The sequence below is a fragment of the Sorex fumeus genome, unplaced genomic scaffold (genome assembly GCF_029834395.1).
Source record: "Sorex fumeus unplaced genomic scaffold, SorFum_2.1 ptg000044l, whole genome shotgun sequence".
In the NCBI taxonomy this organism is placed as follows: domain Eukaryota; kingdom Metazoa; phylum Chordata; class Mammalia; order Eulipotyphla; family Soricidae; genus Sorex; species Sorex fumeus.
This window is the reverse complement of record NW_026606101.1, coordinates 64182517-64210333: the sequence shown is the minus strand read 5'-3', so window position 1 is coordinate 64210333 and position 27817 is coordinate 64182517. Positions and strand designations below refer to the sequence as shown.

General features: G+C 54.0%; 1 protein-coding gene across 1 annotated transcript in view; it reads left to right on the top strand.

The window, feature by feature from the left end:
* RAB6B (RAB6B, member RAS oncogene family) overlaps positions 1 to 21215 on the top strand; it is a 42468-nt gene extending 21253 nt beyond the window's left edge. The window contains exons 3-8 of the mRNA XM_056121569.1: positions 15082 to 15135; positions 15275 to 15380; positions 16413 to 16524; positions 17497 to 17590; positions 18956 to 19022; positions 20508 to 21215. Of these exons, the coding sequence (XP_055977544.1) occupies positions 15082 to 15135; positions 15275 to 15380; positions 16413 to 16524; positions 17497 to 17590; positions 18956 to 19022; positions 20508 to 20572 (498 nt within the window). The 3' untranslated portion in view covers positions 20573 to 21215. The remainder of the gene's footprint in view (positions 1 to 15081; positions 15136 to 15274; positions 15381 to 16412; positions 16525 to 17496; positions 17591 to 18955; positions 19023 to 20507) is intronic.
* The last annotated feature ends 6602 nt before the right edge of the window (positions 21216 to 27817 follow it).

Genomic DNA, 27817 nt, shown 5'->3' with positions numbered 1-27817 from the left:
TTGGACCAAGTATCGCCAGGAAAAACTCTTAGAACCCTGCACATCACTGGGGGCTCCCCACCCCAATTGAGGTTGTGACTTTTAGGGTTATTAAATCCTGTTTATGTCAAGCCCATTAGAATACATTTGTTTGATCACTCTATAGAACTAGAATCTGATTTCTACAGAGGGCAAGTTACAAAAAATGTGGTTTTCTCCCCACCTTCACTTTAAATCTGCCAAATGGCTTAACAAAGCTGTCTTGTTCTTTTGCATAAACACACCGAGACTGGAGAGCTCTCCATTTGGGATACCCTGTTATTTAATGAGAGGTCCTGGGGCCTGGCTAAAGACAGAGCAGGAAACACACCAATGATGGCATTAAAGGTAAAGGCCCTCCCGTTGATCATCGATTTGCTCGAGCGGGCCCAGTAACGTCTCCATTGGAGACTTTGTTGTTACTGTCTGGCATATCGAATACGTCACGGGGAGCTTGCCAGGCTCTGCCGTGCAGGCGAGATACTCTCGGTAGCTTGCCGGGCTCTCCGGGAGGGGCGGAGGAATCGAACTCGGGTGGCCATGTTGGCTGCGTGCAAGGCAAGCGCCCTACCGCTGTGCTATCGCTCCAGCCCCCTATGACAGAGAGCAGAGACTTTCTATCTGGATTTATGAAGACCACTATAGCGCCATGAAGCATCAAAAACGTACTGACGGTGCAGAAAGAAAAAAAGCAACTATTTCACTTTACTTACAATGAGATGCAACATACCCATTTTCTGTGGGTCCTAGTCTAAAAAAACATTAAGATCTGTAGAGATAGAACATACAGTTCAACATCGTATCTAATTCATTTAATCTTGTGTTGAAAACTTTGATTTCCAATTATCTAAGAGCACTGTAAGAGGAGCCCTGAATTAAGATCTGTAGAGATAGAGCATACAGTTTAGCATCATGTCTAAAAATTGTATGCTCTATCTCTACAGATCCTGATGCTATTCCCCCCTCACTGTGCCATCATTATTGTACAGATCTTAAGTTCCCTGGATCCCTGCTGGAGAGGAGGGGTGAGATAAAGGAGCTTTGGATTCCTCCAGTTTTATTTTATTTATTTATTTTTTTGAGTGCAGCTTTTATTTTTCTTTTTTAATTTTTATTAGTGAGACACCATGAGGTACAGTTGTAGACTTACAATTTTTGTGCTTGGGTTTCAATTATACAATGATCAAATACCCATTCCTCCACCAGTGCCCATTTCCCACCACCACGGATCCCAGTGTCCCTCCCACCCCCCATCCCTCCCATCCCACCCTTCCTCTGTGGCAGGGCATTCCCTTTTGTTCTCTCTCTCCTATTGGGTGTTGTGGTTTGCAAAAGAGGCAATGGGTGGCAGTCATGTTTGGTCTATAGTCTACTTTCGGCATGCTTCTCTCATCCTGGGAGGTCCTCCCTACATCCTTTATTTGGTGCTCCCTTCCTCTATCTGAGCTCCCTTTTCCCCTAGCATGTGAGGCTGGCCCCAAGCCATGGTGGATTCCTCCAGTTTTAAAACTTTCAGGAATCTATGTCTCAAAATTAAGTTACCAGTTTTTTCTTATCTCAGTTGTTTTAGATGTTGAGTTATCTAGGCCAGGTATTTTGCCAATCCCACGCAGAAATGAATAAATAAATAAATACATGTTTTTAGACATGAAAAAGGGCCTTGGTGGAACCCACATTTGAGGGGTGTTAGGATTTAAGACCAATCTTAGAGCAACTGAAGCTTAAGGCAATATGACAAATTTTCAGGGTTCTGTCATCTTTCAGAAAGGTGTCCCATTTTACTGGACCCATGCAATGATATTGCGACAGAGGATTAAAGATGCTCAAAGGTGTTGAGAAGAGAAAGCAGGCTGTCTATTCTTACCATCGATGCAGTGTATTTATTTGCTATAGGCAAGGGGTCAAAAGAAGGTGCTATTAAAGCTTATAGAGGTAGAATTACAATTTAAACCAAGAGTATCACATTTGTCTGGCCCTAGAATAGCCACCTTATTCACATAAGGCAAGTTGGCAACATAATCTGGAAAAAAAAGCTGATTACTCTCATTTCCCACCCAATTATTCATATTCAGAAGCCACTAAAGCCAAAGGAGCTGTTCCAGCCACTTAAATGTTAAAGTGGCTCATTTTTTTTTTCCTTTCAGTAATAGGCCCTGAAACTGGCCTGGAATTCCAGCAGGAAAGCCTGATCTTTTAAACATACTTAAGATAAAAGTTTTGCAACCAATTCTATAACTCTAAACCATTACTCTTTGAACCTACTATTATGTACCACAATTATTTCAACTCACAACATTTTTTAAGAGCAGATATCCTAATGCTGAAACAAAACAAATATGCACGTTTAGACGTATCGGTATAAGAAAACCTTTGACCATCATCAGTTTTTATGAAACACAAGAAAATCTTCTTTGACTTAATTTCAGTCATTCTTGTACCTTGGTTATTTGTAAAACAGCTTAACTTCTCATTAAATTTGGCTTTCGATCGATCTGCTCCAGATGTTATCTAACCCTTCAAGAAAGGCAGGGAGGAAACTGATGGACTGAGAAAGGAAGGGGCCATCCCCTATTGGCAGATTGGGACCCTTACCTCATGTTTCCCAGCCTGAACCAGCCTCTGTTTCCTGCCCCGTTAAAAATGGGTCAAGAAAGGGCTTTTGTTAATATAAAGCCGACAAACTGAATAATGCTGAGGTTTTTGTAAGCTTAAGATGGTCAGATGTTACCATTTTTGACTTCCCTAGTATGTGGCTGGCAGCCTTTCAGTAACTGGGAGGGAGAAGGGCCACCAGGCAGCAGCCAAGGGGGAAGGGGAGCAGGAGCAAAGTGGCCGGACATGCAGCGGGAGAAGGAGGGGCCCCAAGAAGCTCTGTGGGGGTTAACGAAAGCTTGGCAAGAGCTGGTTGGCAGTGGGGGCGGGTGGCAGGGGGAGGGCATGGGGCCCTACGGAGCTGACGGGAACAGGAAGCTCAGGGAAGCACAGCAGGAGTAGGTGGGGCCCCATGGGAGTTGGTCGGGCCCCATGGAAGGGAGCACGGAAGTAGTGGAGAATCACAAGTGAAAGAGCATGGAGAGTGGGGGCTGGAGCGATAGCACAGTGGTTAGGGCGTTTGCCTTGCACGAGGCCGACCCAGGTTCAATTCCCACCATCCCATATGGTCCCCTGAGCACTACCAAGTAATTCCTAAGTGCAGAGACAGGAATAACCCCTGTGCATCACTGGGTGTGACCCCCCCCCCCCCCAAAGAAAAGAGTTTGGAGAGTGAGATGGGCTTGAGGAGAGGGGAGGGGAGTGGAGGGAGAGAGAAAGACAGAAGTGCAAGAGAGAGGGCCTGTATTTAAGATCTTCCTCTCCTCTGGCCCTGGGGCCCACATACTGGCAGTGCTGTCGGAGGGCCATTAAGTCAAGAGTCAAAGGTCCCATTTTCAGACCACGCAGGCACTCCAGTGAGGTATCAGACTTAGGTTTTAAGTTTCCTATCTGAATTTGTTCACGACCAAACCTCAGGAAGGTACAATAAATAACGGGGGAGGTTTGAGCGAGTACTTGAAGTCTCAAGCACCTTTAGATACACCCAGAAAATGGTGGTGATTAGAGAGGAAGAGAATGCCTTCTATCCTGCCTCCCACGGAAGAGCGGGGTGAGCAGACATCCCAGTGACTCCAGTTTCCTGGACGAAGACTTACTCTGACTCGAACTCAAGGCTTCTGGAATTTAGGTCGCAGGGCTGGCATTTAGGGTACAGTGCAGCTGGGTGGAAAGGTCATGGGACAGAAATAGACAGAGGGGCCGTATTTACCATATTTACTTACCGAGGTCAGTCCAGAATCCAGGAAGTGGTGGTAATCAGTGCCTAGATGGGGGTGGAGGAAGGGTTTCGGGCACCACCGTGATAGGTCGGAGACCTCATCTGGCACAGACAGAAGGACAGAGACAAGTAAAGGGGAAGGAATAGGAGAAGTTTATTGAGGTATGTTTCCGGGCAGACCCAATACCAGCCCCTGGAGAGACTGGTGTAGAGTCGTGCTCAGGGAAAGACGAGTGGGGCTTTTAAGTTGTCTCGGGCGGGGAAGGCAGCAGTCACCAGAGGAACAGGTGCTTTGGGTCTGGCCCTCTGTTATCTGTAAGGTCTGTGGAAGGAAGCATGGAATGCAGCCTGGTGGCTTCCTGGTGCTAGGTGACCATAAGTCCTCCTAGGGACAGGGGCGATCTTTCATTCATCAGCTAGCTACCATTTGAGCAAACCTTCGGAAGCACAGGCTTCCTGAATGCCGCCCAGCTTTGCAGGCTGACCCAGCCCTCAGCCCTCAGAGACCCACTGGGCGCCAAGCATTCAAGCGCCCGCTGAGCTAAGAGCCGGGCATCTCAAACACACGCCCCCTCCCTTCTCTGCTGGGGTCTGCTTCTCTCAAAAATAAATCTGGGGTGGGGTCCTGTTCCAGGACAGAAAGCGAATGGGCTTAAAACAAAGAGGAAAGAAAGAAAGCTAATGGACTTAAATAAAGGAAGGTTCTGGTTTTCCAGGTGGAGAAGTGGGAACCAGAGGTGGTGCCATGGCAGAGGGTGTGGGGGGCTCTGGTCTGGCTCTGTGTCCTCTGTGGCAGGCTTGCTGTATCTGGCACTCACTCAGGCCTGCCGTGACTTGGTTGGTGTCAAGGCAGAAAAAAGCCAGCACCTCCCGGGGGTCCCCTCCTATTCCTGTGACAGCTACTTAAGGCCCATTGACCAGAACTGGGTTTCGCCATCACCTGAAGGTATCTCCAGGGAGTCCTGGGAAACCTAACTTTGCTTTGAGGGCCTCTCGGCAAGTGTTAGCAGGGAGGTTGTCCGCAGGAATCGAGTGTGTCCACCAGGAGCAATTATGATGGACCCATAGGCCTCTGCCCAGATTTGAGAAATCCTACCTCATTGGCTTCATGGTTCCACCTAGGTAGCTCTTCAGTGCCTTCAAAAAGTCTACCACCAATGGCTGGAGTGATAGCACAGCGGGTAAGGCGTTTGCCTTGCACGCAGCCAACCCGGGTTTGATTCCCAGCATCCCATGTGGTCCCCTGAGCACCGCCAGGAGTAATTCCTGAGTGAGCCAGGAATAACCCCAGTGCATCACCGGGTGTGACCCAAAAAGAAAAAAAAATCTACCACTGAGGAGAAGAAAAATATGTCTCCCACCTGGAGTTTGCTTAAGAGCTACAGGTTCATTTCCCACTTCCTGGGCCCTCCTAGGGAGCGTTGGGCCTGGGCATGCTTGGAAGGGGACTTGCTGCTTCCAATTACAGTGAACTCTTCTTCAAAGTTGAAGGTGTGTCTCCTCTGGTGATTGATTCAGATCACAGCCAGCAAGTGAAAGAGCAGTCAGTCAATATTTAAATTGGCTGAAAAGCCCCCCCCCCCCCCCCCCCCCGCTGGCTTTGCTGCCTTGGAGGTCAGGGTGTCAGTGTCTCAGTGCATCTGGTGTCTGCCTGGTAATCTCCCCCACCAGCCACCCTCCCCAAAGCACTTTGGGGAGCTGCTGGCAGGCACAGACGCTGCCCAGCGTGTTTTCCCAAGACTGCCATCTCTTCCCACACCATATATATACACTTGCCAGTGGGCGCCCCTAAGTTGTGCCAGCCTAATTTGCATGCTAATTTGCATGACTTTGCCCCTGACACTCTCATCCATGGTTGGCGGTACAGAGCTTCATTGTTTAGGGCTTGTCCTGCCAGCTGCTTTCTGCATCTCAGGATGCTTCCCAGCCCTGGCCCGGGTGCAGAGACACACACACTCGTCCTTTTCATGATCTCTCTTCCCAAGAAGAGAGTCTGGAGTCAATTTATGCAAATTGCCATGCACATTTCCACCGCAGACTCTATTACTGGGTCTTGTCAAAATGTGATGCAGAATTATACTTCACAATATAGCAAAGAAGATTTCCAACAAGTGCCTGAGAAGATATCTCTTTCCGGGCTGCAGGGGGTCGGGGGTGGGGGTGACATGCCTTCTGTCTTCTCTGAGTGTCTGAGCACCTCTAACGTGGTTCGCCACCTTGTGAAGGCGGTCGCCGTGTGTGCAGTTAGGGGTCTGCTCTTTGGGCTTGCTCACGTTTTGTGCGAGCAAAGCATGGACTATTTCCCACAGGCAGCAGAGTTGGGTGCTTGGATTACTGAGGGATTACAGAAGCCCTGCGGGGCAAGGGACCTGCCACAGCACTGGGCATCAGAACATGGGAAACACAGGGGAGGGAAAGGGGAAAGAGGGGGTTCACAGAGTGGCACGGGGGTCCTATCCTGTGTTGGTGCCACGTCTCGAGGTCTTGGTAACCTGTACATAGTCCATTCTGTCACAGATGCCGTGCAAGGGTAAGGTAAGTTTCCTTGCTTGGAATAACACCACTTTGATCCGTGGCACCATATATGGTGTCTCAGGTACTCCCAGGGGTGACCCCAGAGCACAAAGCCAGTAGTATCCCCTGAACACTGCTGTGTAGAACCCCCTTGAAAAAGTTTGCAAGACATAACATTTACGAGCATTTGGGCCAGAGATAGTATAGGAGGTAAGGCACTTGCCTTGCGCCTGGTTTTTTCAGCTGGCCCTCGCTCCATCCCTGGCCCTGCATATGGCCTGTTTAGCGCCTCTAGGGGATGCTGCTGATCATAGAGTGAGGAATGGCCTCGGAATGCCCCACCACACGCTTTTCTGAATTTAAAAAAGATATAATGGTGTAAAAGAAATTATTCTGTCCCAGCAAGAGGAAGTGGAGTGCAGAGAACAGCAGGCTAGAAGCATTGAATTCAGCAGGGTCTGGAAACACTTGCTTATTGGGGTGTTCCTGGGGGTCCCAAACACAGAAGCCTGGAGATATTGCCCTTCACGAGATCACTAAGTCCCTTCAGTGTGAGACTTTTGTGCCACTGACTCACCACCAGGAGCAAACGAAGCCTCCTTCCCACAACCCCAGCTAGCTGCTCACCCTGTCAGTGACCTCTCAGGGCTGTGTTCCACACACGCCAGAACCGTGGCTGGGGGGCTCCGCCAGGTGCCGGGTATCTGTGGGCCTCCTTGTCAGCCCCCACAATTGTTCAGAGAAAGCAGTCTTATGGGGAGCCTGTGTGGGCTCCAGCCATGGGAGGAAGCGCCGTGTCGCCTTTCCGGCCGAGAGCCAGGCAGGCTGCCGGACATGTATGCCTGCTCACCTGTGTCTACTCACATGCACACCTGCGCGCCAACGTGGGCTCCCCTTTGGCTGTTCTTGGGGCCCTAATGGAGGGCACAGCTTAACCTGGGGAGCTCCAGGATCTTCCATCAGATATCCCCGAGTGTCCTTTGGGTCCATCACTGGAGATGATCCAAAATATGCAAGTACACTGGCACTTTTTATTTCATCTGTCTGGTATTACGCCCATCACTAATTTCAGAATTCCAGATACTGTATTTTTTCATTCTAAATTTGCATTTCGGTCTTTAAAAGATTTTAATAACATTTCTGCTGAGATCATCTGTTTTGTTTTGGAGCCACACCCAGCTATGCTCAGGGGGTTACTCCTGATTTTGCGCTCAGGAATCACTCCTGGTGATGCTTGGGGGACCACATGGGATGCCAGGGATAGAATCCGGATCTGCTGCATGCAAGACAAGCCCCTTACCACTGTACTCTGGCCCACTGCTGAGACAATATTCATCTATATCTTCATTATGCATCTATTTGTCTTTGTGGATTTGAGCAGTGCATTGTCTGTATATTATTGGTTTGTAGAAGCTTGCTGCATTCAACACCTGGGTCACCTCAGAGCTGGCCTCCATTTCCTTGGAAACGGCATTTACTTCATAGGCTGCTCCCACTGAGGTGTGCTTCACACGCTGTTTGTCCCTTTGGAAGGATACCTGTGGGACCTGGATTCCACATTTCTCCTTCCTGAGATCAACTCAGTCATTAGCGGAAGTTGAGCTTTGATTTGTCCCTTTGTTTTCAGTCGCAAGAAGGCTGCTTAGGCTCTCTGTGGATCCGGCACCTTAGGGCAGAATGTGGGCTATCTTCTCTGTAACCTTCTTATTTCCAGAACATTCCATCCTCTCTGAAGCCTGTGATAGTGACCCTTTTGTCACCCTCTCACCTCTCGCCCAGGTGAAGGTGAGTCTGCCAGGCTTTACCGCCTCTCAGCTCTCATGTGCTCAGGGAGCAAACGGTCCTGAAGAGCTGAGACGTTCCCATTCTTAAATATCCACTTTCTTCTGATTTTGAGCCCATTCCAGCCTTAGAATTGTCGCTTGTGGGCTTAGTTCAGAGTCAGCCTTAGTTACGTGCAGGAGGGCTGCAGGGGCCTCATCATTACTGAAACCAGAACCCAGTTTCTTCCCTCAGGGACTTTCCCTGGAACACCCCCCTCCCCCCCCCCACCCCCACACCCCTCCAGCTTCACCTGCTGTAGTTAGTTCACTGCAGGACCCCACAGGTGCCCCAGCTGGTCTGAAATCACTCAGAAACGCCCCTTCCCCTTCTTTTGGACCTCTCCAGCCATCCCCGTGCTTTTCCTTCAGGGACCACAGTGCCAGGTGCTGCTTTAGCGAGATGCCAAGTTCAAGGCTGAGTCTGGGGCTTAAGTGCATGCAAGAGTGTTCCGGGGTCCCAGTGTTTCCTGTGGGGCAGGGCCCGGGCTCACTGGGACTCACTGCAGGAGGTGTGTGGGCGTCAAGACACGTGTGAGTCGTCCGTGCCTACACTGGGTGTCTCGGAGGCGCTGCCCACTGAAGACCCCAACCTCCTGCCATCTGGCCTTTTGGGGAGAGATGGGTCCAGCTGGCTGTGGTGTGGGCCAACTGACTCTGCCTTGTTTCTGGGAAAACAGATGATGCCAAGGAACTAGAATGTTCTAACAGCCAAGCCGGCAAGGGCTGCTTCTACGGTCCTTGTTTCTGGGGCCAGGCTCAGTGGCCTGTGTGATTCAGTGGCAGAGCACATGCCTTATTTGTGTAAAGCCCTGGGGTGCCATCCCTGGCACTTAATACTGCCCCCAACCAACCCCAACAGCACAGCTGGGTGTAGCCCAGGTGCCCCCTTCCCCTCACCTCACCAGTTGTTTGTATTCTGTGAGAACTGACTTGAGGTGCTGGAGAGAGAGTCCAGTGGGCAGCATGCTCGCTTTTGCACGTGGAAAACCAAGGTTTGACCCTGGTACCCCATATTGTCCCATGAGCCCCTCCAAGAGTCATCCCTGAGCTCAGAGCCAGGAGTGATCCCTGAGCACCACCGGGTATGGCCCAGAAACAGAGAGCTGACATTTGCTGCTGCCGTCGTCATTAGAATGCAGATGAACTTCCACTTGAGTGGGTTCTTCGGAGCTACCATGGCTAAGGGCGGCTGACAGGACCCTCCCAGGACACAGATGCAGCAGCATGTCCTGAATAAAGCCTTCAGGAAGCAGAGGGAAGCAGGCAGACGGGAGCTGGGGAGAGCTGGCCGCCAGCCGGCCCTTTCTCACCTCTGTGTCCTTAGCCCTCAGTGAGCCTCAGCTTCTTCTTGCACGAACATGGCCATCCCATCATCTCTCATACCACGTAGGGACTGTGCCGCAGGGCAGCTGTGAGTGAGCCTGGCTCACACTGTCCGCAACTGTGAACCCCAGAATGACCATCCTACGAGGCTTGGTTGAGGCTTGGTTGACAGTCTGCTTATTCAACAAGCTCTGAAAGGACTCTGCTACCCCCACCCCGACCCTGCCCATCCTTCATGAGGTACCATGATTTACAGTGTGTTAAAGATAGTGTCATGCCGATAGCACCTCCACCCCCAGAGTGCCAGGAACCTCCCAACCCCCTGCCCTCTCTAGTTTTGTTGCCTTTGGCCATTATTTTTGTTCCCTTACTTTGGCTGGAGTGATGGCACACCAGTAGGACATTTGCCTTGCATGCAGCCGACCTAGCCGACCCAGGTTCAATTCCTACGCCTCTCTTGGAGAGCCTGGCAAGCTACCAAGAGGATCTAACCTGCACAGGAAAGCCTGGCAAGCTCCCTGTGGGGTATTCAATATGCCAAACACAGTAACAAGTCTCACAATGAGACATTACTGGCCCTGCTTGAGCAAATCAGTGAATAATGGGATGACAGTGCTACAGTGCCACTACTTTGTATCATAGGCTGGAGTGATAGCACAGTGGGTAGGGCCTTTGCCTTGCACCCAGCTGACACGGGTTCAATTCCTCCGCCCCTCTTGGAGAGCCTGGCAAGCTACCGAGAGTATCCCACCTGCATGGCAGAGCCTGGCAAGCTACCCGTAGCATATTCGATATGCCAAAAACATTAACAACAAGTCTCACAATGGCGACATTACTAGGCCTGCTGGAGCAAATCTATGAACAACAGAATGACAGTGCTATAGTGCTACTTTGTATCATTATTTTTTTTCAAAGATTTGGTTTTTAACGATCATTATCTTTTATTCAGAAACACCCCCCCTCTTTTGGGGGGTTTAATTTCTAAGTGTTTGCATTTTCCTGTTTCTGTTTGTGAGTGATTTCCGTTTTCAAAGCACAGTGCCTGACAGGTTACTTAATGTGATTTCTATCTTCTTGATTTTATAGAGATACATTTTGGGACCCTGGGTGTGGTTTAGCTTGGAGCATGTCCCGGGTGCCCTAGATGGGATATTCTAGGTTCTTGCTTGTACCTTGCTTTTTCCTTTTGTTTTGTTTTGGGGCCACACCCAGTGGTGCTCAGGGCTTGCACCAGGCTCTGCACTCAGGAATCACTCCTGGCAGGTTTAGGGAACCATGTGGGGCACCAGGGATCAAACCAACCCGAGTTGTCCACACGCTGTACTGTCACTCCTGCCCCTGTCCTTGCTTGTGGTTTTGGTTTCGCTCACCTGGCAGTGGTAAGGGGCTACTTCTGGAGCAGTGCTTGAACTTCATTCCTGGAGGTCCTAAAAGGATCTTGGGGCACCCGGACTCAAACCTGGGTGTCCTGTGTGCAGAACAAATGCCTCCACCTTTCTCCTTTGCCTCTGATGGACCGTGAAGCAAGGTTCCAGGCATTGCGTGTTGTGAGCCACTGAGTCCCTGGCCAGGAGAACAGGCTGGCTTGTGTGTGATCTTTCTACTTTAGTAGGAAAACTGTTGCCTGCGGAGCTGGGTGTGACCAGTCATGGGAACTCAGCCTTGTGGAAAAGCCCCGGAAAAGATGAAGCATCAGAGGAGCTGGGCGATGAGTCTGCTCAGGGAGCTGCAGAGCATGTCCAGGTGTGAGCAGGGGCGTGGTGGTGGGCATGGAGAGAAAGGACAGGTGAGAAGACACTCAAAAGACAGAGTGATGGGGCCGGAGCCATAGCACAGCAGGGAGGGCATTTGCCTTGCACGCGGCAGAGCCAGGTTCAATCCCCGGCATCCCATATGGTCCTCCGAGCACCACCAGGAGTAATCCTGAGTGTAGAGCCAGGAGTAACCCCTGAGCATTGTCAGGTGTGATTCCCTCACTTTTCGGCAGAGTAGCCAGCTCAGCCATTTCTCTCCTGGGAGGGAGTGGATAGATGAGTGGGCCGGTGAGGATCTTGGGGGCTTCCAGGAGCTCAGGAGCCTGGGAGCCTGGGAGAGGGTTGGCAAGGAGGGTCTGGCAAGCCTTCCAGTACCTGCCGCGGGGAGGTAGGCAGGAGGCATCAGTTCACCCTCTCTGGAGCAGGGAGAGTCCTTGGAGCCACTGACTGGACAGTAGGGAGCACCAGCGTTTCACTCAGACAAGAGTCAGAGGGGAGAGGCCAAAGATAACCGTGTCACAAAAGGCAGAGAAGTGTCAAGGACAATGGTTAACAGCACCTGGCTGGGTCAGGTCCCCCCAGGCAGGAGAGGAAATGGCAGTCGCAGCCTCAGCAGTGGCCTTTTTTGTGGGCCCTGGGCCACGAACCAGACTGGTGGCCAGTTAAGTGGTGGCAGCGGGAAAGGAAATGAAGACAGTGACTTTGAGGGTCCCCTTCAGTGAGCAAACCGTCGGAAGAGGTGAGAGACTGCAGATGTAGAGACGGGATGAATGGTTTTTAATGTGAGAATGTAGGGAAGGAGGAAGGGGAACATGAGGGAGGGGCCAGGGCCAGGAGGGGCTGAGGCCCAGAGGAGAGGCAGACTCTCCCCAGGGAGAAGGGACCATTGTCAGAGCTCAGCGAGAGGCTGGAAAAGGTGACACCACTTTGTAAGTAGTTTTTTTGGTTGGTTGGTTTGGTTTGGTTTGGGGCCACACCTGGCCCAAAACTCAGGGCTTAGCGCGAAGGGCTTAGTCCTGGTTCTGGGTTCTGATCATGCCTGGTGGACTCGGGGGACCATGTGGGGTGCCTGTGATCGAACCCGATCATACATGTATAATAAGGCGAGCACATTACCCGCGGCACTATCTCTGTGCCCCCCTGCAAGTAGTTCTTTTTAAATCCTGTTTCTGCAATGTCCAGCTGTCGATGCTGGCAAGTAAATTAACATCTATCCCTCTCAGAGTTCTTAACTGCGGCATTGGACCCTTAAAGAGCGTCACTGATGGGGCTTGAGATATTGCAGAGACTGACACACAGACCTGGCACGTGGCAGATTCCCATCCTTGACACCACATGGTCCCCTGAGCATCACCAGGTGCAGCTCTGGAGGCCCCTGAGGCTGTTGGTTGTGACCCTAGAGGCCCCAGAATCACTAGGGTGGTCCAGGTAATCTACGGCACCACAGCACCCAGCAGCACCAGGTCTTTGGAGCCTTGCATTGAACCAACTAGCCAGGAATCTCTGGGTAAGGTCCCTGGGTTTCCTTAGCAGTGTTTGGTAGATCCCCACCCCCACGATCACCCCCAATTAGCACTGTCCAGCACTGTCTTCCCGTTGTACATCGATTTGCTGAGTGAGCCCAGTAACGTCTCCATTATGAGACTTCTTGTTACTGTGTTTGGCATATTGAATACGTCATGGGTAGTTTGCCAGGCTCTGCCGTGCGGGCGAGATACTCTTGGTGGCTTGCCGGGCTCTCCGAGAGGGGCGGAAGAATCGAACCCGGCTGGGCCGGGCTGGCTGCGTGCAAGGCAAACGCCCTACGGCTGTGCTATGGCTCCAGCCCCTCACCCCCAATAATGCGTGTAATACATGCACTGTAACTAGTCACTTTAACTGTGGTTATCAGTGTTACCTTGGAGTATAGGAGCAAGGAACTGAAGTATCTTCCAGTGAAAGTTTTGAATGAAGATTCAGGAGCATATCCTGTGGGACATACTGAGGAGCAGGGAACGTTATAAATAAGTAGGAGGTGACTGAGGTGAAGATGCCTGTTTTTGTATCTATCCACAGACTTGCTGTTTCCAGGGAATACACGTTTGATGCTTTTGTATCATTTAAAGCTTAAGATCCTCCCTCCTCCTCCTCCTCCTCCCCCCCTCCTCCTTCTCCTCCTCCTCCTCCTCCTCCTCCTCCTCCCTCCTCCCTCCTCCCTCCTCCCTCCTCCTCCACCTCCTCCTCCATCAGACCCTGTGATACTCAGAAGTTATTCCTGCCTCTACACTCAGGAATTATTCTTAGTGGTGGACAGGAGACCATATGGGGATCCAACCCAGGTCGACTGCATGCAAGGCAAATTCCCTACTCGTTGTACTATCACTGTGACCCCAAAAAGCTTAAGATTTCAATCTGTAGAATTTTCCTTCTGCCCGAAGCACTTATTGAAATGAGGACTCTTAGGTGACAATTTTATCACACTTCTCCCTATCTGAAAATGTCTTGTTTAGCCTCCATTGCTGACAGGAACTGTCACTGCTTGAAGTATTCCAGGCTGACATATCAGTGGTGGCTGTTTCTTAGATGACGTGAAGTTGTATTTTCATTGTCTTCTGCCCTTGCTGTTTCTGATGAAAATCAGTGTCATTTTGTCATTTGTGTAATTGTTTCCTTCTATATCAGGGTCTTTCTTTTTTCCTCATTATTGAGGATAGACACAATCACCAATTATTTTTCTCCAAAGTTTTTTTTCCCCAAAAAACTTTCCATTTTACCTCAACCACATTTCTTTGATGTTCAATAAACCTAAAACAGGAAAACCCTCCCAGCTGGTCACAGTAAATTTTGTGGCACAGGGGCACAGCACAGGGATCAAACTCAGGGCTTCAGCTCTGACAGCCAGGCTCTGTGAGCCACTGAGCTGCCCCTTGGAGTCTCCTGACTTTATTTTTGCCTCAAAAGACTTCACTGCTTCTAGAATGATTCACTATTCATTGTAGAAAATGGGGGAAGCTTAAAGGAAGAAGACTGTCTCCCAGAAGGCACCCAGACATGCACAAGGCCTCCGCTGTTCCCTTGACTTTGTTACCTTAGATGGAATGCAGTGACTGATCCACTTCAGCTGGCCCAACTGGGGCCCCCTGACACGGCCTGTCCTAACCCGCGCCTTTTCTCCTTTCACTCCATGACTGTCTCCCCGAACCTTTACATCTTCTGCCTGAATGGGGTTTCTGCTGGCTGCAAGGGGTTGGGGTGTTCTAGTCCCAGGAACGTTCCAGCTGGCATGTGAGCACGGCTGCTCCTGAGTGGCTGAGCCCTTGTGGTTATTAATGACATGTTCCTTCATTTCACACCAACAGCACCTTCGCCCTGAGCTCAGACACGGGGCATGTGCGGGTGAAGGTCCCTGCCCGGGGTCACACAGCCAGTGAGCAAGGGCTCTGACCTTAAGGCTTCCCGGCCATCTGCACCCTTCCCAGCTGCCTTGCCAAGTCACAGGTCTGACAAGGGGTGCTGGGTGTTTGGGCCAGGAGAGCCGGAGGGGTCCCGTGGAGCGGGGATGTGCAGGAAGAGAGGCAGCTGCTCTGCCAGGGAGGCGGCAGGCCCTGCAAGGCAGGCAGGAGACCCCCAGCTCCTGCTCCAAGACGCCGTGGTCTACCCAGAGCTGGGCCTGGTCGGCTCATTAGCCCCTCCCCCAACATGTCCCTCTCCCTCATCCCCACTGAGCTTGACTGGCTTCCTTAGGGGGACCAGGGAAGGCCCGGGACAGCAGCGCCGGCAGGACACAGCTTGCACAGGGATGGCCCCCCTCGCCGGCTCTGTGGCAGCCCCTTTGATCTTCCTGCCCTCTCTCTGACAGGCCACCATCGGGATCGACTTCTTGTCCAAAACCATGTACCTGGAGGACCGCACGGTGAGTGTCTGACCTGCGAGGCGGGGGGAGGGCCGGGCAGGGGGCCCCTGGTCAGCTCACCCCCGGGGTCCACACTGGGTCTGGCCCTCAAGGAGCCCAGCCTGCCCTCCTGAGCCTCCGGCACCTCTGCCCGGGACAGGTGCGGCTGCAGCTCTGGGACACGGCCGGCCAGGAGAGGTTCCGCAGCCTCATCCCCAGCTACATCCGCGACTCCACGGTGGCCGTGGTGGTGTACGACATCACAAGTGAGTGCGGCCGGTGCCTGGGGGCCGGGGGTGAACATGGGGGGGAGCGTGGGGGTGGGGGTGTGGAGGGCATCGCAGGGAGGCGTGGCGTGTATGGAGTGGGATGTGAGCTTTGTGTCGGTGTATGTGTGGGTGTGTGGGGGGGGTGTTGAACGTGTGTGTGGTCTGGGGGATGTGGCGCGTAGTGTACGGGGTGTGTGGATGGGTGTGGTACAAGGTGGACAGTGTGTGGGGAATGTGTGGTGTGTGGAGTATGTCTGTATGGGTGTACATGTGTGTGGTGTGCATGGGGTGTGTGATGTGTGTGGCATGTGTGTAGTATGTCTGTGTATGTGTTTATGTATTTGTGTGTACGTGTATGGGATGTGTGTGGTATATATGTTTATGGGTGTATGTGTGTGTGGTGTGTATGGGATGTGTGGTGTGTGCTCAATGTTTATAGATGTGTATGTGATATATATGTATGCATGTGATATGTGTGTAGCATGTCTGTCTGGGTGTATGTGTGTGGTGTGTGTGTAATATGTGTATGGGTGCATGTGTGTGTGGTCTGTACATGTGTGGGGTGTGTGGTATGTGTGCAGTATGTCTGTGTATGGGTGTGTGTGTGTGGCGTGTAGGTGTGTGTGATATGCGTTTAATATGTCTGTGGACGGGTGCACGTGTGTGTGGTGTATGGAGTGTGTGGTGTGTGGTATGTGTGTAGTGTATCTGTGCATGGGTGTATGTGGCGTGTAGGTATAGGTGTGTGTAGTATGTGTGCGGTGTGTCTGTGTGTGTGTACAAGCATGTGTATGATTTGTGTGTGGTGTCATACTGTGAGACTCCCTAGTGGGAGGCAGCTGGGGGGGGTCACCCATTCCTCACTGCTCTGAGCTGCCAGAGCATGCTCAGTCTCCTGCCCCTGGAGGTCTGTGGGGGCCTGTAAGGGCCTGTCCCACCCTCCTGTTCCCAGGCGCATGCCTTTCCTGCACGCCTATACGCATACCCCAGGGCGCTCACTCCTGCTCTGCCCCCGCTTTGCACCTCCAGACCTCAACTCCTTCCAGCAGACCTCCAAGTGGATCGATGATGTCCGGACGGAGCGGGGCAGCGACGTCATCATCATGCTGGTGGGCAACAAGACAGACCTGGCCGACAAGAGGTAGGTGGGTGCCAGGGGCAGCAGCGCCAGGACAAGCCCCGCCTGAGCTCGGCCATTCTGACCTGCCCCAGGAGTCTGCAGAAGTTCCCCCGGGATCCTGGCTTTCAGGGAGCCTGGGAATGCAGGGATGAGGGGTGGTCAAGGATGAGGAGCAGGGTGGAGTCAAAGGGGGTCCTCACAGGAGTCGGTCCTGGCACAGTCAGCACTGGGGAGGGGCAGAAGCTCTGCCTGGTGTGCTGGTGCATGACTGGGTGAGGAGAGGCATGTAGGGGTGCTGCTGAGTAGGCAGGGGTGTGGCTAGGCATGCAGGGGTGTAACAGCGTGCAGGAGTAGGACTGGATGTACGGGCATGTGTTTGGGCATGCAGGGGTGCTGCTTGATATCCAGGGGTACAGCTGTCCGTGTAGGGGTGTGGTTGGATTCATGGGCATGACTGGGCATGCAGGGGCGTGGCTGGTCATGCAGGGTGCAGCTGGGCATGCAGGGCCATGAGCTCCTCTGTGCAGCCTGCATTGGCCTGGAGCTGGGGTGCCTGGCCCAGCCGTTAGAGTGAGGTTTGGGGCTTGAGCCCCACCAGCCCCATGCATAGCTGTTGCTGCTCCCAGGATGTGTCTGCCCCTAAAGTGCCCTGGAGTGTGGGTGGGTGGCACCGCCTGAGATAGGGGTGGGGGTGCCTGCTCTAGAGAGGCTGCTCTGGGGGCTGGAGCCTGGATCACTGGGTTATAGCCTTACTGTGAGAAGCCCCTCCAGGCTCCATGGCTAAGGCCCATGGGTTGGGGGCTGTCACTGTCCCCCAAGTCCGTTTAAAAGGGGCCTCTGCTGGCTGCGGGGGACAGAGGGACCCCAGTTTCAACCCTGTGTCCTGAGCAGGTGGTTCCCTGGAGGGCGCCCTGGGGCAGGGGCGGCAGGTCCTATGAGTCAGCAGGGAGGCTGGGCGGTGCCCCTGGCCAACCCAGGTGCCCTGGTCCTCAGGCAGATCACCATCGAGGAGGGGGAGCAGCGCGCCAAGGAGCTGAGCGTGATGTTCATCGAGACCAGCGCCAAGACCGGCTACAATGTGAAGCAGGTAGGGCCTGAGGCCTGCCTGGGGTGTGGACAGGGCGGTCCGAACCTGGCTCCAGGCCTGGGAAAGCTGCCTTTGCTCGGGATGGGACGGACAGCCTGGAGTGGGTAGGCCACGGGGCTCTGGGGGCTGGGGTTAGCATGGCATCTGCCCTGGGGGCTTTTGAGGGGAGATCCCAGGTCCAGGACCAACTGACCTGGGCTGGAAACAGCTGCCCTTTCTCTCGCTGGCCTGCCCCCGTCATGCTCTGCAGGAGACCCCCTATGCCCTGTCCCCCACCCTGGTGTTGCGGGGGCTGCCTCTGTGTCGAGGTGTTAGACCTTGTGGCCTGTGGTCCCCCATAATCCTCCGGGCACCCAGTGCTGCCCGGGCACCGTCTGTCTGTCTCTAAAGGGCTGGGAAACACTTTTAGGCTTCTTGGCCCCCACGTCTGCAGTCCCCAGGCTTCAGCAGCTGGCCAGGGGCTCTTGCTTCAGAACAGGGTCGGCTATGTCGTGGAGGAGACTCGGAGAAGTGGTGGGAGGGAGACGGCTGGGGGCAGCCAGGCTGGTGGCTGTGGGGAAGGTGGGGAGGAACAAAGTGGGGGAGCGGAAGCCCAGAATCCCCAGATTCAGGCCTCTCCCCTACCCACCTGGTCTGCCTCCCAGCTCCTTCCTTGGGAGAGCAAGTCCAGGGCAGCTGCGGTACATCCTGGAGAGGGAACGCCACGCTTGTGGCCGCCAGAGGCGCCAGACAGTGCTCTTGGTGGCGCTGATCGAGTCTGAGAGCAGAGGCAGGGCCAGCCCTAGACCATCCACAGGACCACTAAGCTCAGTGAAACGCTGATGCTGCCCTTCTGGAATGTTCTAGAAGCTAGGCAGTGATCTGTGGGAATTGTGTGGTCCGGAACCCAGGTGTTTTAGAGAGGGGGCCCAGATTCTGGGCCTCTAAACACAATTGTGTCCGCTCTTGAAGGTCCCCCAAGAGTGTCCTGACTGGCCGTCTGGCCAGCGGCAGACACAGGCCGTGTGGCCAATGTGGCTGCTGGGACGGGAGCAGGAAGGGACGCTGGTGAGGAGGGGCCTGGCCCTCTGCACCCTCTCTCCCTGTGCATGCTCCTCTCTGCAGCCCAGGGGCGTCCCTGTCACCCTGCCTGGGTCTGGATCAGACAGCCCCTGTTCCCCATCCCACCATGGGGTCCCCAGGGCACTTGGGGGTGACCACTGGGTGAGTGGCTGCAGCGCCCGGCTACCGGGGGCAGTGCTGGGCTGGGGAGGAGCGCTCGGCGCAGACCCTGTGTCAGTGGGACAGGAGCATGAAGTCCAAGGCCACCCATCCCGAGCAACAGGACGGAGGGGGCTCACACTGCATCTCCCCTCCCTGCTCCAGCTCTTCCGACGTGTGGCCTCTGCTCTGCCCGGGATGGAGAATGTCCAGGAGAAGAGCAAAGAAGGGAGTATCCTTTATCTGGGCCGCGTGAGAAAGCCATCAGCTCGGCCCCACTTACCCAGGCAGCGTTCTGGGCGGGGCAGGGGCGGGGGCAAGGGTTACAGCCTGTGGGACTGCCTTTGTGGCTAACACCCAAGTTCCTGTTTGCAGGGTGTGCAGGCAGAGGGAGCAGGCTCTCCTGGGAGCCCTGATCTTCATGTCCTGGGTTCGAGGGAAGGTTCTGGGGCTGGGCTCTGAGCTCCTCCTATTCCACCTTCTCCACCAGAGACAGCTCCCCTGACAGGAGTCCCCAGCATGTCCCAGCCTGAGCACAGCCGCAGGCTCCTCCTGCTCTGTGACACAGACCTGGGACCACAGCAGGAGCCGGAACTGAGGTGCGTAGAGGTGATACGATTGGCCAATAGGAAGGAAGGGGCTCTTACTATCCTCTGACTCCGCCACATATGAAAGACACTTATGCAGGGTCAGGGAGATACTGCAGGGGTCAAGGTGCTTATCTTGCCTTTAGCCATCCCCATTTCAAGCCACATGGTGCACCAACATCACCAGGTGTAGCCCTTGGAGTCCTCTGAGCACCACTGAGCCCAAACAGTACCGGACCCTCAGTCCCGAGCACTATTCATTACTCTTGAGAACCACCAGGGGTGACACCCCCTACCAGCCCCCCTGCGCTCTGCTTGGGAGGACCCCACTAAAAAAACAAAACACACACACACACACACACACACACACACATACACACACACACCAGGGAAAATCAGCAAAAGGATGAACAGGGAGCGAAACAAGGAGAGGTCTGGGAGAATGTCATCCTCAGAGTATTTGTCACTGCGTGATGGTGACAGGGAGGGCGTGTGTGGTGGTCAGATGCTTAAGGCGGAAAGAACCGTTTCCCTAGTCCCACCTAGGGCCAAGAACGTGTCCCAGAGTTCTGGTCCCGGGCCCAAAGCAGGGTGCCCATATGCTGCCCCATCCCATCTCCCTGTGCCCCCCAGGACCAGCCCCCAGCCCCAAGAGCAGCTGCCATCAGGCCGTGCGAGGGATTGCGCGCAGCTGCTCGGCGTGGTCCTTGGACCACGGCTGATGCTTCAGTGTCCGCCCCTCACAGCTGCCACCTCAGGAGTAAGTGATGCCTTCTGCCAGCATGCAGGAGTCTGTGTTGTTGCTGCCAACGCGCCCAGGCCCCCCTATGCGTATGTGCTTTGAGACAGGCGAGACCTGGCTGGGCAGTGGCCATCCACCCACAGTGCAATCTGAGTGGGCCTGCACTGGTTGCTAGGAACACAGAGCACAGGAAGGCTTGGCTTCAGGTGGACAGGGGTGAGGGCAGTGATGGTCAGGGGAGGAGAGGGGGTGGGAGCTGGCCACTCCACACCCTCCTGCCCAGTGAGGGTGTGTGCCGAGGCCCAGAGCCGCGGCTGCCAGGCTGAGGGGTCTGCACCAGGCTGGTGCTTCCCCAGGAGCGTCATCTTCCTTAGCACGGCCCCCGCAGTGATCGACATCAAGCTGGACAAGCCCCAGGAGCCCCCAGCCAGCGAGGGCGGCTGCTCCTGCTAATGCGGCTGCCTCTGCCACTTCCGCTTGTTGTGTTGCTTCCTATTGGTTAGCTTCCTAAGGGGGGGCGGGACGAGCGCGGCAAGATGGGAGGACTTTTCTTTTCTCTCTGTCTCTAGCGGTGGGGTGGGGAGGGGAGGGAGGGAGGCTGGGCATCAGGGATCACGTCACTCTTAACAGCTGTTACTTAAACGACTATTTTTTGGTTTGGTTGTAATATATTGTACTTTATTAAGATTGCCAAAAACTGTTAAAATTTAAAAAAAAATTTAAATCATGTGTATACAACTTTTTGCCAGATAAAAAAAATGTAGTCCTTTTTATTTGAAAGATGTGCACTTTTGTTTTTGTATATTTGTAAACTTACAGAGAACCTTTCCTCACACCTCCTCCTTCCTGTCCTCCTAACTGTCCTCTCCCCACGTCCCCACCCTCCAAGTTACACCAGGCAACTGGTCAACCGAAGTCGTCCATCCTGCCCCTCGTCCCCTACCCTCAGCACCTGGTTAAATCAAACTCTGGTTGAGCAAAACAGCCTCTAAAGAGGCAGCTCGAACTCCGTCTTCCCGTATGGCCAGAATGGGGCATCAGTCCTGGCCCTGAGCCGGAATTCTGGCCTTGACACCAACCAGAGAGAGCCCCAGCACACACCCCCGCTCCCTGCCCCCTCCCTGCAGCACACCGGCCCCGCTCCCTGCCCCCCTCCCTGCAAAGCTCTGACGTGGGTGGAGGGCAGCTTGGTGCCCTGGTGACAGGAGGAGCAAGAAGGAAGGATGGGGTGCTGTTGGTAGCTGTGGGCTGTGTTGGGTCGGGGGGGGGGGATAGATGTGGAGCACCATGTATAGTTTTGAAAATGTTGTAACCAACCAGCCTGCCCAGCAGTCAGCACAGCCTCTGGGTCGAATGTAAGGGAAGGGTAGAGACAAACTCAGTGTGAGCCTGAAGCTGGGCATGGTACCTGTGCACCTGTGATTGTGTGTGTAGAATCACCATCTCGAACAGGAATGTTCTGGATGCTTAGCTGCTAATGCTGCTTGGTGCCGTTTGGGAAGTGCCAACTTCCTGGCACTTTCCTGCTGGCCTCATGCAGTTGGAGTCTTTTGTGTACGTATCTTTGTGGAATTGTTGCGATGTTCTGCTCACCTGAGGGCCGGGCTGCACTGGGAGGTACCCAGAGAAAGCCTTCCTAGCCATCTTGACTCATTTCTGAGAAGTGGTTGGTCTGAGAACTGGTAAAACCTCCGATGTGGCCTCTTCTCACTAGATGATGTGACTGACTTGATACTGCACCTATACAAAGCTGCCCTTGGGCTGTCCCTGGTCCTTCCATCCTGACACGGGCTTTCTCCAGGTTTCTCTGAGGCATGTCCTAGTGAGAATGACCCACCACCTTAGGTGTGGGGAGCCGGATGAACTTCACAGAACAAGGTTCTGACAAGTTGTTGGCAATGAGCTGTGGAAGTTCTCAGAAACGAATCCAAAATGGCAGCCAGTAAGTGCAGTAGAACTCGGTGTGACCACCGAAAATTCATCAGTGGATTCCTGTCACTTGTTCTCAGCCAAGGAGATGGTGTGTCAGAGTTGATGCTTAGAGGGGGGTTTGTCTTCAGGTATAGGAAAGAGGAAACAGGATTCCTCTTCCAGAAGGCAAGGACCAACATATGAACATAATTACAGTGTCACATGTTTAGTTTTTATATGTGTGTACATAATTATATAGAGAGATAGACTTGTGTATACACTTCCCACAGACATTCTCACAGAGATAAATGTGCTCAATGTATATTCTTGTTTTTCCTGCTCCCAAGTGGAACCTTGCATTGTGGTAACAGTTTTGGAAATTCAAAAGTACTGCAACGTGTTGACTTAAGAATTACTTAATATTGTCCAAAAAAGAAAAAAACAACTTGTGATTGTTTTTGCCATCAATAAAAACAGTGCATAGATGTGTCAAGCGCCAGTCAAACACCCACGGGGAAAGGGGCAGCGTTTCTTCTATACTTAATGCAAGGTGCGTGCGCTCCCAGCCCAGTGAACCCGCACGCCCCCGCGCGGTGCTTGTGGGAAGAACGCTTCCTTACCTCGAGCGCGGCCACAGGGGTCCCTGTTAGAGCCTTGGCCTGGGGGGCGGTCAGGGTCATCTGGGGGGGGGGGGGACTTGGGACAGCCTCATTTACAGGGCCCTGCGCTGATCTCCGTGCGTGAATGTATGCTGGATTTTTATTTTCTTGGTTAAAAAAGAAAAAGAGTAGCTTTTCTTATAACATTCCTGTTTTGTAACCAAAAAAAAGGAAAAAAAAACAAACAAACAAGTAGACCATCCGTTCCCTTCTCATGTGCATCCTCTCCTTTCCGGTCAGGGCCAGTCGGGGGCAGGGCAGGGAGCACCGAGCCCTGCGTTCCTAGGATACACGTGACAGCTTTCCCTCCCTGCCTCTCCTGAGCCTGGTGGGCTCCAGGACCCCTCTTCTGGGGCCCATGCCATCCAGTGACCTTCCTTTCCTCAGACCCATCTGCCCCTGTCCCCAGCCTCCCACTTCCTGCTCTGTGAGGGCAGCCAGACCTCTTGCCCAGAAGGGCTCCGCTCCCTTCCTGGGCAGTAGAATCTTTCAAGCCCTTGACCAGTTGCGATGATGCGCCCTCAGTCCTGTGACGGTGTCGTGGGTTGGCTCCATGCCCCAGGGGAGGGCGATACAGCTTCCCGGGTACCATCGGTTGGAGGAGTTGGGGAGGAGATGATGTCAGACCTGTCTCTTCTCTCTCTCTCTAACTAGCCTCCCAAACTGGGGGTTGAGTGGGAGCATCTTTTTCCACCTCGTTCCAAAACACCCAGCTCCAGATGGGAAAAGCAGGGAGAGAGGGTGGGTACCCACGTGCCAGCTGCGGGCCGGGAAGCTGCGGCCTGGCCAGGGTGAGGGTCTGGGGCAGCAGGCGCCACATGGAAATGGGCGCCAGTGGCCCCACGGGATGGGCTTGAGGACTGGAAGGATGCAGCCTGCTCGTCCCCCACCCCTGGGGACCCTGCCCTCGAGGACCAGCTGTGACAAGTGTGGCACCGCTGGCTTCGGTGCCCTGTAGGCCGAGCGGCCTCTTTCCTTGGGCAGTGAGAGGCGGGGGGGGCGTGTGAGGTGGGGATGGGGCAGCCCAGGACTGGGCGAGCAACCTCGAGGAGCAGCTGTGCCGCAGGGCACCGTGTTGGTGCCAGCGCCCCAACCCCCTTGGAGCAGGACACAGGGCGCGGACCCCTCTTTCCTCCCAGGAAGAACCAAGTCTGGCCTGGAGGAGTGACTGCCGCAGGCCAGGATCGGCGCCCGTGGCTCCCACGCTGCAGCACGGAGGACCCGCAAACCCTCACGTGACTTCCCGCGTCTCCTCCTGCAACCAAGGCTGGCCTCGGCCTTCTGATGGTCCTGGGCACCGCACCCCCGGCTGGGCAGGGTGGGATTCGTCCAAAATGCACTGCTTGGCCCTTCTAAGGTCTTGGGCTCTCAACATGTCTCTGTCCCTTGGACTGCAGGTCCGTGTGGCCAGCAGGGCACCATGTGGGAACGGACAGGGTTGTTTCTGGGCTGGGGTGGCCGCGCTCCAGATAGGGAAGGGCTGCCTGTCGCCCCGCACTTCCCCCCTCGCACCGCCTACCGTGACTGTAAGGAGCACACAGGAGCACCCACATCACTCACGGGCCCGGCTGGCATCAACGGCCATACCGACTTAACGTAAAACTGTAAACTGTGGAAGATTCAGCATGTTGATCTGACAATAAAACTGTCCTGATTCTCAACACAAAGCGTCTGTCTGCCGTTCCTACCTGGTGGTGTGCAAAGGGTTTCAAGTGCACGCATGCTCCACGCTCATGGTCAGTACTTAGCACCCCTGGCGCTAAGCTGCCACCCAAAGCTGCCTTTGTCCGCCATGCAGGGCTCTCTAGTTTGGGGGCCACGGGATGGGGTGGAGGGGGCCACAGTGATGGCGTCAGCCCCATCTCTGGAGTCCCTGTGCAGCCAATACGGACACTCGGATGTGTGGTGCCTGCAGGTGTCATGGCCGGGTGGGCACGGCTTGGTCAGAAGCTGGCTCTTCCCTTTCTGGTGATTTCCAGAAAGTCCCTGAAGGGAAGAGTTTAAGGTGGGTCCCAATTTCCCTCCTGATGATGCAAAGGCCCATAGCTTCTGCCCACCCGACTCGAGAGGGTCCTTGAGCCATCACCTCAGGAGACTGAGAACACCGGGACCCCAGGACTAGGGGAACAAAGGCTTTCTGTTCTCACATCAAGTACAACTTCACTGTCCTATAAAAATGCTAATGGTCCCAGAACACCCTCCAGCTGCCACCATCAGAACGGTGTGTCCCTGCCCATTGTACCTTTCTGGCAAAGCATGTCTGTAAGCCGTGGCTGGCTGTTCTGCCATGCGGAAGCTTGTGGTGAGTAGGTGAAGAGGAACGCTGGGCCTGAGTTGGGGACACATGGATGGGAGTCCTCACATCTCAATGTGCAGGTGACAGCCCTTGTGACCAGGAGATGAGAAAGGGGCTTGAGAACCTTTCTGACGTCATTCCCCAAGAGTGTTGCCTTGCACATGGGGGGGCCAAGTTGGATCCCAGAAGCCTCATGGGCCACCCCCTGCCAACACCATGGGGTGAGGCACCTACAAAAAGAACAGTGATATGAGGCCAGAGCGAGAGTACAGAAGCCAGGGCGCTTGCCTTACCCGCAAGCCGACTCCGGTTCAATCCCCGGTGTCCCATGTGGTCCCCTGAGCATGCCCGGAGTGATTCGTGAGGGCAGGAATCCCCCCCCTAAGAACCTCCAGGTGTGGTTCCCACCCCAACAATAACAATAGTGCCCAAACGAACAAGATACAAATAAAGGGGAAGCGCAGTCCTGCTGAGACGGGAGTCTCCAAGTCAGTGCCACCATGCTCTCCGCTCCTCTCTGCCTCGGACGGAGGGGCCCTGTGGGGGTGTGGCAGGCACAGGCAGCAGGAAAGCAGGGGCAAGGGGGCAGATGGCACTGAGCTGCTGGTCGTGGATGGGTGAGCAGGGGAGTTACCTGCGTCTCATGCCCTCAGACCGGAAGCACAGGGGTGTGTTTTATGTCCTGCTCACAGGGCCTGGGCATGCGTGGTGTGTCTAAGTGAACCAGCACCACGTGTGGCTCCTGCAGGTGACCACAAGTTGTGGGGGAGAGAGGGATGACTTGGCTGTGCAAAGCCAGTGCAGTAATGGCCTTTCTTGAAATACCTCAAGGATGGGCTCTGTCCTCCCATTGTTCATCAATTTGCTTAAGCGGGCCCAGTAATGTCTCCATTTTGAGACTTGTTACTGTGTTTGGCATATCCAATACGTCACGGGTAGCTTGCCAGGCTTTGTCCTGCAGGCGAGATACTCTCGTAGCTTGCCGGGCTCTCCGAGAGGGGCAGAGGAATCAAACCCGGCTCGACCAGGCTGTCTGTGCGCAAGGCAAATGCCCTACCGCTGTGCTATCACTCCAGCCCCCCAAGGATGTGCAAGGGGCAGGTAAATCATCCTGACTGCTGCCAACAGCATTCAGGTGAGAAGAGGCAGAAACCTAGGTAATTCTGTTAATCCCAGACCTTTAAAAGGGGGTGTAGTGGTTGGGGAGGGGGAGGCCTAATATTCTAGCTGAAGTCATCTCAAGTCAACGAAACCTGGTCAAGTTCTCACACAGAGCCAGACCTCTGGGATCTCGGAAGAGGAAAGGTTAAGTGATGGACGCTCGGGCTCCTACCAGCAGCAGCCGTTCATCAGGAAGTAGGAGCCCAGTAAACTGGCTGGTGCCTGGCCAGGAAGTGGGTCCCGGGGGCCTGGAGCCACTGGGAGGTGGACAGAGGGTGGAGGCCCACAGCCTGCTCCCATGCAGTGACAAGCTTTTTCATATCGTGCTCTGCATGACACAGCTCCCCAGGGCCTGTATGGGGAAGAAGGGACACCTGTGACTGCTGGCAGCCGGATCACCTCTCAGGTACAGTTCTCGGGGAAAGGATGCGTCCAGTGGGCAAGTGAGGCCTTGCCGGGTGCAAGACTAAGCAAGCCACACCACACATGCTGCAGAGCTCATCCTGATACTCAGAATCGCTGAGATCAACTTTCCTTTCCCAGAAGTCGATCTTTTAGGCCTTGGATAAAAATTCAGCGTGTCAACTAATACAGGGAGGGGTTCAGTACTTGCCTGTGACCTGGCCATGCCCAGATCAATCTCTGGCACAAGCAGGTGTGACCATCCAGGAGTGATCCCTGAACACAGAACTAGGAGTCAGTCTTGCACACCAATAGGTATGGCCCCAAAGCCAAAGGAAAAACACAACTGTTTTTCCACCGGGGAGACCCGGGCACACTCCCTGGCATCACAGGGTCCCCTGAGTACCAACCCCCGAGCACAGCCAGGTGTCATCATAAAACCCCCCAGTTCAACTTGCTCCCCTTCTTCAGGTGCTCGTTTTGGCGTCGTGCTCCAAAGACACACACTTTGTTGATCAGAACAGATCCCAGCAGGCAGAGGGCACATGCCCTGTGTCAGCCTCAGCTGCCAATTCTATTCTCTCAGCACCTCTGATCACGTGCCCCGTCAGCATCACATCCTTCTCCAAGGCACAGGCTCTTGCCTCCTTCCTTAAATCCCGACTCAGCTACTGCGGCCTGGGCAGGACAGACACCTGCAGGTGAGGCCTCTATGTGAGTACCCTGGCGGGGCCCCGCCACCCAACCTGCTGTCTCAGGAGATGGGGGTCTAGGGGAGCTGGCACCCTCACACAGCACCCCAGTGACCCCGGATATGACTGCAAGCAGCAGCCTGGGCTGTGATGCACATTTGCTTTTGATTTTCTGAGGCATGTCAGGCTGTGTGCTCCCAGAGCATCCCTGTACCACTCCTGCATGGGCATCCTGAATTGGCTTCTCACGACTACAGGCACCCTGTTTAAGCCTCAGGTGACATGTCCCCATGTATGAGTCACGGAAAGAGCTTGCTCTGGGTGCCCTACAATCTTCAGCCCCTGAGGGTCTGTTTCCATCCTCACACAGGCGCCCATGTGTACTCACTGCACCCTTCTATTTGATTGCTGCGAGCTTACTCAGAAATGTATTAATACTAAGAATGTATTAATAATTTATAAAACCCTTTAAAAAAACATGTTTAAGACAGCAAAGAACTTCACTTTGAAAAGCACTTTTTTTTTAAACATCACTTCAAAAACCTAGAGATCGAGGAGATAGCTTCAAGATGTGACC